At 46.7% G+C, this 17,632-nt stretch overlaps 2 protein-coding genes across 2 annotated transcripts; both read right to left on the reverse strand.

Annotated features, from left to right (window-relative positions):
- Window positions 1–5,586: 5,586 nt before the first annotated feature.
- Window positions 5,587–7,686, reverse strand: SLC39A2 (solute carrier family 39 member 2). The gene is made up of 4 exons (XM_082648956.1): window positions 7,552–7,686; window positions 7,233–7,363; window positions 6,931–6,978; window positions 5,587–6,481 (listed from the first exon to the last, which is right to left on the reverse strand). The coding sequence occupies exons 1-4, from the start codon at window positions 7,658–7,660 to the stop codon at window positions 5,849–5,851; spliced, it is 921 nt and encodes a 306-aa protein (XP_082505082.1). The 5' UTR covers window positions 7,661–7,686; the 3' UTR covers window positions 5,587–5,848.
- A 1,857-nt stretch (window positions 7,687–9,543) lies between these two features.
- Window positions 9,544–15,159, reverse strand: METTL17 (methyltransferase like 17). Its single transcript, XM_082648957.1, has 14 exons — window positions 15,058–15,159; window positions 14,752–14,905; window positions 14,529–14,663; window positions 13,567–13,645; window positions 13,251–13,332; window positions 12,888–12,961; window positions 12,331–12,425; window positions 11,896–11,966; window positions 11,598–11,705; window positions 11,259–11,327; window positions 10,514–10,564; window positions 10,165–10,257; window positions 9,756–9,940; window positions 9,544–9,680 (listed from the first exon to the last, which is right to left on the reverse strand). The coding sequence occupies exons 1-14, from the start codon at window positions 15,136–15,138 to the stop codon at window positions 9,575–9,577; spliced, it is 1,383 nt and encodes a 460-aa protein (XP_082505083.1). The 5' UTR covers window positions 15,139–15,159; the 3' UTR covers window positions 9,544–9,574.
- Between the last annotated feature and the right edge of the window lie 2,473 nt (window positions 15,160–17,632).

Below are 17,632 nucleotides of genomic sequence, written 5' to 3' on the forward strand. Positions count from 1 at the left end.
TGAGTCCACGTGCCACAACTACTGAAGCTTACGTGCCTAGGGCCTGTGCTCCGCAACAAGAGAAGCCACTGCAATGAGAAGCCTGCGCACCACAATGAAGAGTAGCCCCCGCTCACTGCAACTAGAGAAAGCCCGTGCACAGCAACGAACACCCAACACTTAAAAAAATAATAATGAAGTAAAAATGAGACGGAACCATATAGCATTATTGGCAAGAGGATTGTGGGTAGACTATTACAAGGTCATTTGCCAGACTGCCTTATAGAAACCCCACAGGCAGTTTCCTCAGTGGAACTGAGCTGAGGACTAATGCAGCTTGGTGTCTGGTGCCAACACACTGGCATAAAAGTGGAGCATGGAATATGTTCTTGAACCTTGAGCTTTTCCTCACTCTCTCTCCCAGGACCAAGTCTATTTTAAATACAATAGGCCAGGAGCAGAAGGGGGCAGTATTAGGTGACCAGCAGAGTTATACAAGTTATAGAGCTAGTTATTGATGGTGAGGGTGTTGGCTAACCACACACAGGGCAGACAGCAAGCAGTGCTTAAATGCCACACTAAAGAAAAGAAACAGCATCATTGGACTCAGTGGACCAAACAGCTCCTAGATAAACATGAGGAAAAGGCAAAGAACTCACAGCCTTGACCGGCAATAGCTGCTGTTGCTCGTTATGGAAGGGAAGGCAGGTCCCCTCGGTACATTTGCCTGAAAAGATAACACTGTTAGGGTAATCTTTTTTTTTTTTCAATTTTTTTTTTTTTGAGGTACACGGGCCTCTCACCGTTGTGGCCTCTCCCGTTGCGGAGCACAGGCTCCAGATGCACAGGCTCCAGATGCACAGGCTCAGCGGCCATGGCTCACGGGCCCAGCAGTTCCGCGGCATGTGGAACCCTCCCGGACCGGGCACGAACCCGCGTACCCTGCATCGATAGGCGGACTCTCAACCACTGCGCCACCAGGGAAGCCCTGTTAAGGTAAGCTCTGCAAGAGGGAGTAAATTACAGTTGTGCGTACATAGGAGAGAGCATGTGTATGTATCTGTCATGGAGGATGTGTGTGAAATGGGTGGTGACTGTGTGCCTCTCTCTCCTACAGATGCCTCTGCATCTATAAGAAACCCAAGAGTTAGGTAGAGGGAGAGATGCTGTCTGCTGGGAGCAAGGGAGAAGGGCTTTGCTGTCCTTGACTGACCTCTCTACTTTGTTGGTCCTGCACACTCCAGGCTAGCCCATGGGGATTCAGTGCCCCCCTGTGGTTGGCATGGTTCTTCCTAACTTTCCCCAGCTCCCAAGTCCCTTCCTGAGTCCCCCACTGTTCTTTGTGATTCTAGCAGTAGCTATGGCGGGAGGGCCTGATACCATGGTCAGCAGTGGTCTGTGGCTCCTGCCCATTCTCAAGATCGGAGCTCAGAGGCTCAGAGGAGAGGTGGGGCGACTTCACAGATGTTGAACCGCAAACTACCGCCCTTTTGTCTCGGCTTCAGGCTTAGGACTCTGTTTCTCCCTTCCTTTCATTTTCAAGGAATGTTTCCCTGACTTTAGGAACAGAAGCCCAAGATAGCTAAGCAACGGTGCTATGGGAAGGAGATTAAAACTAGAAGAACACGGTCATGAGAGCCTTGGGTTGTCAGCTTGAAAATTCTGGAACTCATAAAGAGATATTAAAGGGTGATTCTCTAAAGGAACACACAAAGCAGTGAAACTACAGCCAGAGGGATAGATGTTAAGCTTTAAAGAGTACTCCTCTAATAGGGAAAAGCCAAAGTGGGAGACATGACCTTTCTAGAGAGATTTTAGGACTAACTGGAAAGTGAGAGTCTATTCTGACCAGAGGCCAGGGGTGTGGTCAGGGTAAACCATGCCCAGAACAATGTAGTCGTTTGCACACTTTCTCCTCACCAACATCAGAATTTTCGGCCAGTTGGATAAACATACAGTAAAAGTAGAATGCTTTCTGTTTTTGACATTCAGTGAGTCTAAAGACAGTAACTCAGAATAAAACTGAAATAAAAAGGAAAGCATTGACAACTGGCGTCTTTAGATTTAGTCCTTAAGCATCCCCACAGACTGGGGGTGGGCATAACCCCTGTCTGCACCCCTTTGGCTTCACCTTTGCTAGTAACCATGGGCTCCTCCTCAGGTCAGCGGGGGGAATGTGAGGGTATCTGGCCGGTCGGCACACTCACACGTACCAGCCCACTCCAAATCTGGCAGCTGTTTCTTGTACCCTGTCACCCAGAGCCAGGGACCGTTTCCTCTGGTGAGGGAGACAAGACACTGGAAAGCTGTCGTTCAGGGGAGGGCGAAGTGGCATGAATTGTCTCCTAAGAATTAGTCTGGAGCTCTTTGGTTTTTGTTCCTGGGTGTATCTTGTTGACGTGTGTTCTCTAACTGGCCTCCTGCCTGGCTCTGGGGTATTCACAAAACTCTGGTTTCCCTTTGATGCTGTTCCCCGTCTCCCCTTCTTCACAAATTCTTATCTTACAACTGCAATATCCAAACCCAATCCTCAACTTGTAAGCAAAGGAAAGGTGGAAAGCTCCAGGCGGTTGCTTCAGAAAATCATTTATTGGTGCAGAAATGGAAAGCTGGCTCAAAGCGGGAGGGCAATTGGAGGTCTCATTCTTTTGTTTTTGTTTCTGTTTAAATATAAAAAAAATAGATGGGGTGGAGAACGAGGGGTGGGGAACGGACACAGGAGTTGAGAAGACTTGAAAACTGATTCACATAAACTCTCTTGTGACTATTCCAACTAGCTTCCCCTCTTATCTGCTTTTCTAACCTGTATATCTTCGCTCCTATTTTTATCTTTCAACTCTCATGATTCTAATTTCCTTCAGTTACAACCTATCTCTCAAGGCTGAGACAATCAAGGTTCACTCCTGAATCTGGCTTCTAGTCACCATGCCCCAGCTGACTCAGCTGTCCCTCCTGTCCTATGGTTCTCATGCCTGTTCTTATTCCATTCTTCCTCATTTCCAGCTCATTCAGAAATCACGTTCATCTTCCGCTCCCTTAGAGCCCTCTCTGGCTCCTTGCTGGGGATTCAGAGCTTTCGAAAATGATCAAGATTGTTCCTTTTTCTGATCCTGATGTTCTCTCTCTGCAGCATTCCCTAGCTCTAGTCTAGCTCTCGATACAATATAGTTCAAACTAAAGATGGTTCCAGTCCTGGTTGGTAAGGATCTTGGGAAAGGAAAAGGAAATGGTCATTGGAAGGATGGCTGAAAGCAGAGGCTACAGGGGAATCTACAGGCCCCTGGGATGGGAGGGGGCAAAAAATGCATGACCCACCCATGCTTGAAATCTCCAGCCTCTGCTCACTGACCTCAAATGCTGATAGCATCAGTGACCCAGAAACATGTGAAGAGCCTCGGAATCTGGTTTTTTTTTTTTTTTTGCGTTACGCGAGCCTCTCACTGTTGTAGCCTCTCCCGTTGCGGAGCACAGGCTCCGGACGCGCAGGCTCAGCGGCCATGGCTCACGGGCCCAGCCGCTCCGCGGCATGTGGGATCTTCCCGGACCGGGGCACGAACCCGTGTCCCCTGCATCGGCAGGCGGACTCTCAACCACTGCGCCACCAGGGAAGCCCGAGCCTCGGAATCTAATGTGCTTCTCCTCAAGCCTCCTTTCTATAGTCATACAAACCCTCTGTACCAGAAATAGCTCTCTAACTTCCATATAATCATGTCCTTCCCAATTTCTCCTTCCAAAGTCTGGGCAAGATCACTGGAGTTGAAAGCAGCAGAGAATCGATGGTGTGTGGGACGTCTTCTGTTTGCCTCCCCAGACTTCTTTAGGATCTGCACCTCACAAGGCTAACCTGTCTGCAGTGCACCAACAGACATTTTCGTCCTTGGCTTCTTTGGTTTGGCTTCTTTCATTCTTGGTTTGGGTATGGCCGACAGGAGACGTTGGCAGTAGGTCAGAGAGTAGAAGGAGAGTGAGGGTATTCCTCTGGCTTCCTCCTGGTCAAGTCCCTGCAGGTTGCTTGCATCCCTGCACCAAGGCCACACCTCTTACTGGATGGCCCTCTAGTTTCTGGTAACTGCTCCCTCTGTTCAGCCTAGGTAACAGCATTATTATGCAGCCCCAGGGAATTACACCATCCCTTGTTGCTCTAAGCCCTGCCCGCACCTTTCTATATACTCCCTTTATTAAACTTGCCTCACTTATCCAATGTGTTCTCTGCTTTCTTATGAGACCCTAACGAAGAAGATGGGGAGGGAAAGGTAAGGAAGAAGGGAATCTACATCTTGAGCTTTTCTTAGAATCACAGAAACACGGGTTTGAACCCCAGCTAGCTATCAAGTCATTTCACTTTTCTAAATGCACTTCCCTAGACTTAACAGGGATAAGATCTACCTGGCAGGGTTGGGAAGGGGAGATAATGTATGTGAAAGCAATAGCGCAGTGCCAGGTGCTCAATGCAGAAATTCTATTATTACTACCTGTGAGTGTATTCCATGTGAGAGCATTTAATACTGAAGGGAAAATGGAATAGGATGGTGCTTCCGGGAAATTATTTCCCATGTCAGACATTTTTATTTAGCTTTGCCTGAAGCTTGCCTTCTCACTGATCCCTATGTGTGTACGCTGGGCTGGTGAGGAGGTTTGTGTATCTTAATTTATGGGGAGGGGAGTGGGATGGACAGAGGACAGACTGAGACAAGAATGAAACTCAGGAGACCTTGTCCATGTTAAGGCCACTTGGGCTTCCACACCGAAAATATGAGAAGGGGCAAAGTGGTAAGCTGTTGAGCTCACAGGGCACACCTTCTCTTTCCCAATTTCTCCACTAAGTCTGATATATTCCTCCATCTCGTGGGTCAGGGGCTGGGCAACAGCCACCCTGCTCCTCCTCAGTTGCACATATGTATATGTCCTTAGCAGCTTTTAAGAGAAGCAACACATTGTGGGAGTTACTCAACTGAAAGGCAAACTGTCCAGCAGGGAGGGGCTGGAGCCCTAGCGGCAGGTCAGGCATGCAGAAGGAAAAGCGCTAAGTCGTGGCAGAGCCAAGCGATCACCCCAGGCATTTCTCTGCTGCCTTTCTCCCTCTCCAAGCACACTGCTTCTTAATCCCTCAGCACAAGGCAGCTGGAGGGAGAGCAAGAGTGGCCCTGAAGCCACACAGGGCTCAGCGTGAAACGTAGGAACCAGATGGAAATAGGCTCCATTTAGCCTTATCTCAAGAGTCTGTTGGACACTTTGTGGGAGACTGGGAGTGGGGTGGGTGTGGTTAGCATAGGAAAAAAATCTAGATTCCTGTGGTTTCTGTTTTTTAACCTCTTCTCTCTAAATGCTGGGAACTCTGGCTCAGTTTCTCAACACCTGTACATAAGGTGGTAGTAGGTTGTTGGAATTTCAGCAACGCTCCCATGTCTTGAGAGGCATGACCTGCAACTGACAGAATGGCTGGGGGCCCAATTCCAGAAAAGAAGACTGCATCCCACACTCACCCTTCCTGCTCTCCACTCCACCACCTCCTGTACCAGGTACCTCCTAGGCAACCCGGAGAAATGAAGTATAGCATGGCTGAAGGGGAAGGATAAAATGGACATTTTATTACATACAGTAGGATAAACGGGACAAGAGTCAAATCTGGAGTAATGGTCTTTATATCAGTCCTCCAATTTACAGGCACTCAACTGAAACATCCTTTTCTCAGTCCTGCATGAGAAATGGCATCTCGCGTAGCGAAAAGCTGGGGTCCAGGTTACGGAATGATGCCTCGTGAATGTCACTTTGTCTCAGTGAAGAAATGTCAGAGGGCTAAGGTCATTTGGGAGGCATCTCTTGGGGGTAGGGAGGTCATCTTAGATCCATCAGAAAAGTCAGGAATCTCTCAGGCCCACAAGGCAATAAAGGCCATGAAAGCAAAACCGGCAGCTACACAGCCCCACTTGGCCAGAGGGGCTTCAGGACCTGCGAGCTCCCGGGGCAGAATTTCCAGGAAGGTGACATATAGGAAGGTGCCAGCTGCCATGCCTTCTAACACAGCCTGGGCCAAGCCTTGCCCCCCTTCAGAGACTCCCTGAGGCACAGCCAGCCCTAGGGCTAGGCCCAGGGGGGACATGAGAGCTAACGACAGTATGGAGAGCATGGCCCAACGTGATCCAGTGCCTACCTGCACCAGCCGCAGTCCTACACCAAACACTACGAGCCCCTTGTGAGCCAGGATGGCAAGACAGAGCTGCACGGTAGCTGCGACTGTTGGCTGCAGTCCCACAGCTAGACCTTCAAACACGGAGTGAAAGGAGAGTGAGAGCAAGAGGACGAGGGCTCGCAGGGGACCTCGTGATGGTGAGGGTAGAGGTCCGTGGCTATGGGGTTCAAGGACATTAGCCATACCCCATTCTTGCTCCTGCACTTTTGATCTTCCAGCAGCCCCAGGACAGCACTGCAATGCCAGTGACTCCAAAAGGAAGACAAAGAAGAAGCCCAGGGAGATGATGAGCTCTCCATAGGGATACTCCATCTAGGAACAGAAAGAGGGGTTGTGAGATGGGAAAGAAAGGGAAGAAATTGCATTGGATGGACATGGGATTGGGAGACTGAAGAGAATGGGAAGTGTGGTAATAGAACGAAAAAAAGGGAAATGAAGCCAGGAGTAGACACGGACATTCGACAACAAGAATACCACAGGGACTAAGGGAAACAATATCAGTAGGTTTAAAAATATGGGAAAATGATATGAAGCATGTCAAAGGGTCCAGAGAAAGAATGGAAGACTAAACAAGAGTTCTTTCTGGGGTTTCATAAGCCCAAAAGGATTGGGTGGCTCCTCTTCTCCCCCACAATGCCGCAGCTGAGGAGCAGAAGGAATTCCTGGAATTCCACACATAAATCCTCTCAAAAAGGTCTGGGCATTAAAGGCATCTCTGGTTCTCCTTACTCTCCAGGTAGGGGCTGGTGGGAGATACTTACATAAGCTGAATCAGCATCATCAGAATTCCCCTCACTGTTTGTGCTGTTCTAGGGAGAAAAAAAAGCACAAATTAGACGAGGGAAAGAGCAGCTCAGCTTCCTGTCCTGTGCCTTCGGCTCCATCACTTTCCTTAAAGGCCAATCTGACCTGTTTCCATCATTCCGCGCAAGAGCTGTCATCTTCCCTGTTGTTCCTCCCGTGTCCTTGGCTTCATTACTTTCCCCCTTTCTTCATTACTCTCCCTGGTTCTGTTCATCATTCTGGCCTCACAGCCCTGCAGCTCAGCAACTCTGCTGCTCACCTGTATCACCAACTTCTGGATCTCTGATTCAATTCCCTCCAAGGCTTCAGCAGTCATGTGCATGAACCCCGCTCCCAGGAAAACGCCAGCAGAAGTGCAGCTCAGGAGGCTGAGGACCCGGCGGTGACGACCTAGTAAACAGCAGGAGTTACAATCCAGCTGGCAAAGAGGAGACAGACAACAATGACTAAAGAGCCACAGGCAGCACCCCATGTCACAAGCTTGGGGATGATGAGAGAATCAGAGCAAGATATCAGGACAGGGTGACAAGGCTGAGTCAGACTTAGGTTATGGGGACAAAGACATGGTCGGGCTGTACCTGTGGCAGTCTGGAACCATTTGAAGCAGATGGGGAAAAGGCCACAGACCAGAGTGAGAACCAGCAGGGAAAACAGGCAGCCAACTTTTACTCCTAGTAGTGGCTCCATCCTTATGGTACAGGGTAAGTAGAGGCCTCAGGATAACAAATGGAGTGACAATCTTCGCAGCAGGAGTGGGGTCTCAGGTGGTCAAAGCCAGAGCCTCCACTCTTCTCCGTTTAAGAAGGCTATTGGGTCTTCTGGTCTGTGTGGCCTCTTCTTGCGCAGACTTGCATAGAAAACTTGCTCAGCCCCAGCTTCCCGCCCTTCCCCTACATGGAGGCCCCTCCCCTGGCTGACGCCTTCCTGAATTTAGAAATCAGAAACTCCGGACTCCCTGCCAGGCACAGCCTGGTGCTGTGTCTTCTCCTCCTTTTGAATGCTCTGACTAACCCAAGGGCTGTGGAGTCTTAGTTCTCATCTGGGGCTGTTCTAATCCAAAAAGGGAGTCTATGGTAGCTCTCCCCGGCTGTTTTGTGTTGGGGACAATCTGGTCCTGCCTCACTCAGGACATTTGATCTAAGTCTTCCATACCCTCTCTACCCCACCTCAAGTCTTATAGGTTGCTATGCTGATACCTGAACTGCACCCTTTCAGAGGGGATTTGGGGCCACTTGGTGTGAGGAGGAGGGCCTGGGAAGTGGAGCTGCCAGCACTCTGTGGGAACTAGCAGAGGAGGGGGACTCCCCTCTCCCGTAACCCCAGAAAAATAGCTCCAGGCATGGAAATGTCTAGAAGGAAGATTTCTAGTATTACAACATCAATACTGTTATAACTTTTGACTATGCCTGTTTCCTGATATAAATTATAGGAGAGGGACTGAGAGTTTTAGGACAAAGAAAGTTGCTCTAGCTCTGAAACAGCAAGGCCTAAGGGAAAACTGAAGGCTCCTGCCTGGATATATGAAGGTGGAGATAGATTCAGGCCTGAGGGGAATCAACTCTTCAGAGAAATTTATGAAGTGAACTCTGAGGGAGCTGAGAAAGTTGAAAGGAAAGGAGAAAAAAACAGAAGCCAAGCAGCTGCTGATTCCCCTATTCAGGTGGCCTCCCTAACAACCCTGAGACCTGTTGAGCCAGTTCTCAGAGAGCTGGGGATGGCTTCCCCCACTACTCCAGATTATCTCCAGGACTCCGTGGGAAGTCCTGGAATCTGGTGGCAGCAGCAGGATTCTTCCAGGACAGGGTGAGCTGGAGATGTGTGTGGGAAACACTGAAAATCTGAGGATTCTCTTCATTATAGGATAGGCCATGACAACAGACTTCTACACCTTTTAAGAATCACAAGATCCACTTCCATTCTTTGAAAACTTTTAATTATTATTAAAACCTAAGCAAACACAGCTATATAGGGGTACTGTTGCTGAAACTCAGCCTCTGTTCACCAGTGCTGAACAGAGACACAGAGACAGAGTTTTCGGTGAAGTATAAAAGAGTAGCTTTTATTGCTTTGCCAGGCAAAGGAGGCCACAGCAGGCTAATGCCCTAAAGACCGTGCCCTCCCTTAAGAGAGAACAGCAAGGGGTCTTATAGTTTGGAAGTGGAAAATAGGGCCATAGATAAGGATAAGGGTAGATGCAAGCTTGCATTCTTCGCTTCTGGAAAATTTCAAAGCTCGTGTTAGGTGCTCTCCTCTCCAGACTGGTTCTGGTGGTCCTTGAGATTATCGCACGGTGACCTTCTTTCTGGAATGAACAATGCTCACAAGGGAAGGGAGTGTTAGGGAGTGTTTCCTTGGAGGAGTAAACACCAGGTGCATAGTACAATTCTAGCTAGAAGGCAATCATTTGCAAAGTGCAATTAAACAAGAAAGAAAAGCATCTGTGAAAGGATGGCCGAGTGAGCTAAAAGAATAAGGCCTACTATAATGGAGGCTATTTTAACTAGTTTTTTGCTGTAAAAGTACCAGCACTCCCATCCTGGATACCAGGTAGCTTCAGCCTTGGCAGTCATGATAGAAGAAAACACATGTTACACATCCTTGTCAACTCTCAGGGGGATCTTGAGCAGGTGATGGAGGAAGCTCAGATGGCGTGATCACAGGTAAACGATCTCCCCAGGAGCTGACACGGGCACAGCGATACAAATCCCTATATAAAACAGAGGGTCAACGTGGGCTGCAGGTTCTTGCTACCTTCCACTAATTTTGGTCACACCCTCTATACCTGCCATGTCTGCGGGCTGTGATCACAGCATGCTGCATATGCCCATCTGGACAGCACAGGTGACAATGCACATGGCGTGGCCGTTTAAGAACAGGCTGAGTGATTCGGGGCCAGCGATTAGCCTCCTCCGGAGACCCTCGAGCAAGGATTACCATCGAGAACTTTTCCTCCTTTGGCTTCTTGTTCTAAGATAAGGATATAGAGATGGCTTAGAGGTAAAAGACAAGGGAAAAAAAATTTTTGAACCCCACTCATACAGCGCTTTTCATATTCTGTAAGTCATGCACATTCAGGGCCTAAAATCTCCAAGCTATTCTCTGAATTTTCCAAATCCTCCCACCTCTGAGTCTTTTTCATTGTGCCCTCCCAGGCTACTTTCTCCCTACCACAGTATTCCCAGAGTACATACCCAGCTGAAGGGGATGGGATGGTAGGCCTGGGAAAAGCTACAGGCCAGGGGCTTAGAGGCTGTCAACTGGGGACAGGGAAGTTCATGGGGACACTGTGAACACAAACAAAAGACATGACGTAAGACAAAAGAACAGATCATAAAACCGAAAAACTAAGAGTGAGAGTCAAGAAGGGCTAGGGATAAGGGAGCACAGGAGCAGAGGGTAGGAAAGCCAGAGGAATCACTAAGAAAGAAACTGGACAGGGACACAAAGTAGTGGAGGTGGCTTAGCTTTACTCTCTTACTTTTCCTGGCCACAGCTGAGTTCAGATCTTTGCATGCTGGGAAAGGGAGAAGTAATACTCACCGGGGCAAAGACAAAACCAGGTCGAGGGTCCAAAGGTGACTTCTCTTTTCCCTGAAATCAAAAAAATTAGGTTGGGCCTGAGGGGTCTATTCTCATAACTCAATCTCTGCACTCAGTAAATTGAGGACTCCTCTAACATTCAATTCTGGTAATTATTAACTATGTTCTTTGAATTAAGCTGGCTGCTTCTTTAATACTCCAGACAAAGAACTTTCTCTTTGCAGCAGGAGAAAGGCAGAAACTTGGCACATAGTATGGTGCTCTCCCTTGTCAGCAACCTCCACTCTCAAAAAGATCCCACTCTAAATAAAACAATTAAATTTATGATTATACACTGGCTCATACTGTCCCAAAGAGATAAGGTTCTCGGCTCAGAAATGCCCTGGATCAGGAGTCGGCAAACATGTTTTTTTTAAAAGGCCCGGAGAGTAGGCAAAATCTGTTTCTTTTCTAACTATTCAACTGCTGTTTGTACTGTGAAAACAGCCATAGACAACAGGCATACAGCCACAGACATACAAACAAACACGGCTCATATAAAAACAGGTGGCGGGCTGGATCTGACCCACAGGCCCAAGTTTGCCAACCACTACCCTATATCATAATGACTTCATATGCCTACTATCTTGAGAATTATCCTCACCATTGTATGACAGAGTCCCTTCAGTTTTCACAGGCGTGCCAGTAACTGGTGAGAATAGGTAGGGTATGGAGGGTAAGGTGAAAAAAGAAGAAAGAACCTTACGTTAAGGACCAGGTCCCTGGCGTCCATGAGAAGGGAGTGCCCAGCTTTTGTTCCATTCTCCACCAATATCTGATTACAAAAGCGGAAAATAAGAAGCCCCAAATTACATGAAAACATAAATGTCAGTAGCTCTGTAAGCACATTCCCAGATGGAATAGGGATCCTAAAGAAATGGGCATTATATACAAGATGTGGATGGGGACCCTACAAGAGGGACAAAGGGATCTATATAAGAGAAAAATGGTCAAGAATGAAGACAAGCTCCAATGGGGAGAAGGAAAGCCATGAAACCCATGAAGCTGTTTTAAAACTTGAAGGGAAAAAGGGGTTTCTACTCACCAGAAAATGACCTGTCTTGCGCCACAAGGTTTGGACTACGTCAGTGCGGTTGGCCTTGCTGGGCAGTTCACTGAGAGAAAAGGCTGATACCACCACATCAAATTGTACCTGGTGCACAGGACAAGGAACATGACAGACCTGACATCTCCCTCTTCTAAGAGTACAACAAAGGTCTATCCCACTAAATTTCTTCTGCTTTCTTTTATTTTCTAACACTTAATGCTAGGTTGCAAAGCCAAGGCCACAGTTTTCCATGTGCACACTCCACATTTAGCATACTTTAAACATCGCCACTTGCCTTGGGTGATACAGGTAGAAACTGTCTGAAAAAGACACCTGGCACATAAGGCATCCCAGATCCTGAACCACCTGTAGAAGTAGAGATGTGGCAACTATGAGTGTACAGGTGTAAACTGAAGTGACATTCCGATAAGAAACATGGCCCCGAGAACAAAGAAAAACGCTAGCTGAGGGTGAGATGCAATAGAGTAAGCAACTATAAAAAAGGGCCGGGAGAATACTGGGTCACCTGTCCTGTTATTCTTGTCCTACCCATTCACAGTCCAACAAAGGCCTCCAGCACCTTCTGCTGGACTATCGCATTGGAAGATCAGACTCATTTTTAACTTTTAGCCCTCTCCACTACTCCCCAATAAAAGACCCTCTCTTGTACTCCTTTGCTTTTTAAATTCCTTCAACTCTGGAAAAGCCCTTCCTTATACTTTGTCCTCACCTTTCAGTAGCTTTTCTGCCAATTCCAACATGGCTGCTGAGCTGTCCACGCACATATATTCCCGTAGGCTCTGGCCCCAAGTACTATGAGCAGCCCTAAAATGGCAAAAAATAAATCGCCAGCCCTCATGACAGAATCACCCTTGCGAGAGACCCCTCTGTTCCCAACCCACCCCTGGAGAAACACAGTGCTATGTTAAAATAGTTGGAAAAACTAACAGTGTTATTTTCTTATTTCATTTACAACTCCTTAAAAAAAGGCAGACTCAAAAATTATTTGTGCACAAAAAAATCTTGATGATATGTAAAACCTCCACCCTAGACTAAATTCCTTTCCTTTTTTATCCTTCTAATCATGGATCTTGTTTTCACTTGACATTTCTTTATGTTCTGACCCTAATCCATATACTTTCTCATGCCTTGTCTCATCTGAGGGAAGAAACATTCCAGTCCCCAACTTCCCTATTCTCCCTCTGGTTCTCCAGTCTCTTGATATTGACGTCGTATAAGCATGGCTCTCTAGAACTAGAAGTGACAGAGAAAGAGAAAGAGACTCACCAGGTGACAGAGCCAGTACCTGAGCCAAAGTCCATCAAGGTTTGCGGCTGGAACTCTGGAAGTCGAGCTTGGATCTAAAGAAATATACAACACCCCACAGTAGACGCTTGGTAAACATGAATTAGGGGGCCACAACAGAGAAAATGAGATATGAATGCCTTTTAAGATTCAATGTAAATGCTTTATAGAATAGAAAGCTCTTAAAACAGTGCTTCTAAACCTTTCTTGGGTCAAAAATTCCTTTCAGAGGATAGAGAACCTCCTAAAAAAAAAAAAATGCACATGCAACGTCCCAAGTATCCTACCCCAGAAGACTACTTTATGAATAAAAGAACTGACGGTAGGAAATTGAGCGAATTTCACCTCATGGAATGCCCTGGAGACTGCTGCAAAGCCACCATCCAGTCTTGCTGCCATATACACCAGGCTCAGTCCCTCACTGTAGCTGCCAGAAAAACCAGAGTCACACCACTGGGAAACAACCTCTATCCCGTAGCTACCCTCTGACTTTTAGGAAATGAAATCTTTGGAAAGGGCTCTTCCAGCTCAACACTTTCACTTCTCAACACAGAAGAGTCCTAGGGAGGCTTACAAGCCAGGTCACTTTTTTCAAACACAAAATTGTGTAACTGTACTTCCCCAAGTCTCCTTCTTCTGCAGCCCTTCTAGTCTCCCTTACCTCAACTCTTGCCAATGATAGGTAGTTCTACGCAGAGCATGCAGCACTTCTCCACAAAGTTTTTCCATCTGACATGAGTCTGGGGTGAGAACAAGGACTGGAAGTGAGGACCTAGGAAGAACAGGGCTCAGATCCAATATTTGAATAGACTGCCTGCCCATTCATCCCCAATTCCCACCTGGGAAAAGCCTCAAAGCTTAAGAGAGAAGTCAAACCTAGAGAAAAGTTTCAGGTAAGAATAACAATGACCACCACCACCACCAAAGTGTATCAGATAGTATATTTCCTCTAACAGCAGTTTATTCAACTCAACCAACTCTATCCCACAGGTTTGTTCTATATTAAAAGGAGGTATAACAAAAATTTAAAGGATAGGATAAACACAGTATTTTGTGGATTTCTTCACCTCCCCAAAACTTAATATTGTGACGTCTCCAATCCTCCTATAGGGAGGAAAGGGGCTTGAAAAACTAAAATCTCATGATTGTGTTTTGTTCAGTACTATCTTATCTACCGAACATCTACTATGAACCAGATCCTATGAGAAGTTCGGAGAATACAAGATGAATAAAAGGCAGGTCTCTTAATAAGAGACAACTCATAACCATAAAAATAACCTGATAAATTATTCTCCTTTCCCTGCAGTGGGTTTTAGTACTGGACATGAACTTTATTTTACTTGAACAAAAACTTAGATGGTCTTAATCCAGTGGACTGGGAGGACAAAGCCAAAGATCTAAGTTTCGACAGGATACTGAAGCACTCACTGACTTTTACTCAAGCCCCACGCGCAATCTCTGAAATAATGTCTTCTCTTAGTAAGGCATCATTGTAATAACTGCTCTCGCCAGAAAGTCACATAAGAAATTGCAGTGTCTATTTAAGAGGCTGCGAAATTATTTCTTGCTCTTCATTTCCCTCTGCTTTTTCAATTTGGCCTACTCTTTATTCTTAAGCCCTACCTGCGTTTTCCAGGAATTTTTTCTCAAGATGGACAGCCCGTCTTTGCAACTCCTCTGGCTCTACAGGTAAATGCCGACTCCAGAGATAATTGGTCAGTGCTTGCACCTGCTTCTCCATATTGGGCATCGAGCTCTCTAAGGACCAAAGATGAAAAGTGGAATCACTTGCACGCAGGCCCACTTTCCGCTTCTTCTCGAGCCTCCATTTCCCCCCGTTACTCACCCAGCAGCAGTAACTGCGCGGCGTCAACCAATACTTGCGGCAGCCGCACGCGCGACAGCTGCAGGATGCCGGGGTGTCGGCGATGGGACCTCTTCCCCAGGAAATCAGACTTGTTATCCACCTGGGATACGCCGGGCACGAGGGCAGCGAGCGCCTGCAGGCCGGGAAAGAAAAGCTGATTGGGGGGGCAGAAAGCATGGCTGCGGACGCTGGCTAAGGGAGGGGCGGCCGAGAGCGGTCCTCCTCGGAGCGGAGCTGTTTCTGAGACCCACAGCCTCTTCGACAGCAGGGAAAGTAAGCACTCACTCGGGACTGGGTAGCTAGTCCGAGGCCGCGGCGCCATCTGCCTAATGTCAGCAGATACGCCGGTCCTCTAGCGCTCGCCATGGAGCCAGAGGTGAACCGGAACCGGAAATTTAGGTGCAGTGACCCTCTCTCTCGCCGCGGCGAACATCCTCCGCGGAACGTCGGCGAGGGACAGAATCAGCCAATGAGGAGAACGAGTGCTTGCTAGTAGCCAATAAGCAATCGATATGTAAAGCTCCTTGAAGAGCGTACGTGCGCCTCAGTTCGGACGTAGCGAGCCGGAAGCGAGGTGGCCTCGACTCTGTGTTGGGATTTGTCTCCTCCTCCAGGAATCTAGAGGGCGGGAGGGGGAAGGGGCGGGCCCTTTGCTGCGGTCTCTAGAAACGCGTCAGAGACCCGCGGAGTTTGTGTTTGTATTAACTACCTGTGGTGGTTTTTTTTCTCTTCTGGGGAACGCTGAAGTCTTGGGATTTTTACCTTCTGTGTGAAACGGAGAGAATGCAGTATCGGAAAGGTGAAATAAGGAAAGCCAGATTTAGGCGTCCGAATTTAACAGGATAATAGGTAATACTAGATATAATGTTTTTTGCATGTTAGATTCTCTTAATATTAAACCAGTACTCTTAGATAAATAGCCACCATGAGAACATTATGTTCCAGGTAGTGTGGCAAGCACTTTTATATGGTACTACCTCATTTAGTCCCCACAATTCTATAGGGTAGATTACTTTAACCCCATTTTGCACCCAGTGAAAGTGAGTGTTCAGGTGGCTCTTACGCCCAAGATCACAGAGCTTGTTAGGTGAAAACAAGATTTAAACCTCGGCAGTCTAAGTCTGATCGTTACCTTTAAATATATGCTCTACTGCATAATGTTGGTACTTAGAATGCAAGTTACCAAGTGCCAACTACAGATTGGCACTTGCCATCTACCTCTACAAGGATTAAATCATGAGCTGCTGCAGCTGCTGAACTTTAACACTCTGAAAGGAGTTCAGGGTGGAGATCAAGAATGAGGCACTCTGTGCTCTGGAAAGAACTGGCAGAGAAGACCTTCAGAGAGTTAGATACTTTCAGGAGATGATTTTTATGAGCCCAATTCTTGCATCTCCGCATATCTAGAAAAGCACTAAAATATTTCTTGGTGAAGTCTGCTTCTCATGACTAGCAGTGACCTTCACGAGAGTAGCAGCAACCTTCTGCAAAAATGTGTGCTTGGGACCTCCTGGCGGTCCAGTGGTTAAGACTCTGTGCTTCCACTGCAGGTGACACGGGTTCGATCCCTGGTTGGAGAACTAAGATCCCACATGCCGTGTGGCTTGGCCAAATAAATAAATAAATAATTTAAAACGTGTGCTTGATTGCAGGTATCCCCCGCACCCCTCACCAAAATCACATATATACTGACCTAACCCCCTGCCTCTTTGGAACAGAGCTATCTGAAATGCTGTCTCCCGGGCTATACTCCTCATTTTGCCCCCAAATAAAACTTAATTCACAACGCTCACATTGTGCTTTTTTTTCAGTCAACACAAGTTAACTAAGAACAATAAGCTAAATGTTCTAAAGTATTAAATTAACATGTAGCATTAAAAAGAACTTACCCAGTCTAACCTCTTGATTCCTATAGCAAACACATTAGTTAACTATGGTGTATTTTAACCTTTTGGGATAGAAATCTGGTGGCTGGATGGGTAGCAGTATTGTCTTTGGTGTAACTGCAAGCGTCCAAATATGAAAATTATGTACTAAAGTATGGGGAACTATATCAGTTGGAGAGTTAAATGTCTGGTTTGCATTTGGGTTACTAAACTTTGCTTCTAGTAAAGGAGGCCTTTCCATAATCTGAGTGCTCTGGAAGGAGACTTAAGGGGCACTTAAGACCGCTGTTGTAAATGCCCCACTCACTGCTCTCCTCCCTTTCAGGTTCACCTTCTCTCCCCACCACCCCACCGCTTTGATTCATGCTGCCACACTTAGTCTCATTTCTTGTGACACTTTGTTTTACTTTATATTGCTGGCTCAAGTGTTAGCAAGATAAACTATATCACTGTAGGTTAGCTATAGCATAAGATTGGCTATATTATTTTTTGACATAGGGAGGTAGCAGAACATAGGGATAAAGTGCTTGGCATCTGGAGTCTGGCAGTCTGAATTTGAATTCTAGAGCAGCAAGACAATAATAGTTGCTATCTCACAGGGTTATTGGAGTGAGGATTTAATAAGATAATGTCTGGCCCAAAGTAAATGCTCAATGTGTTTATGCTATTATTATTATCATATGTATTTGGGGAACTTAAAGGGACATGATCACATTTTAATTTTTATTATGAATTCATGTCTTATTTCCAAGACAAACTTGAAAATGGGGATATTTGGGACCAAGCAAGACAAGGCACTGGAGACTGAGAAGTAATGAGCAGGAGAGCTTGGTGGTGCCTCTGAATGTCCCTCCTGCTTTTCCTTTAGAACTACCAACATAGATGTGGCTTCATTTATTTTGACACTGGCCTAATTAGGATTGTTCCCTTCCTTCAATAATACAACATCTCAAAAGCTGACATAGTTCTGAATT

Source organism: Grampus griseus (genome assembly GCF_964374135.1).
Source record: "Grampus griseus genome assembly, chromosome: 2".
Lineage (NCBI taxonomy): Eukaryota > Metazoa > Chordata > Mammalia > Artiodactyla > Delphinidae > Grampus > Grampus griseus.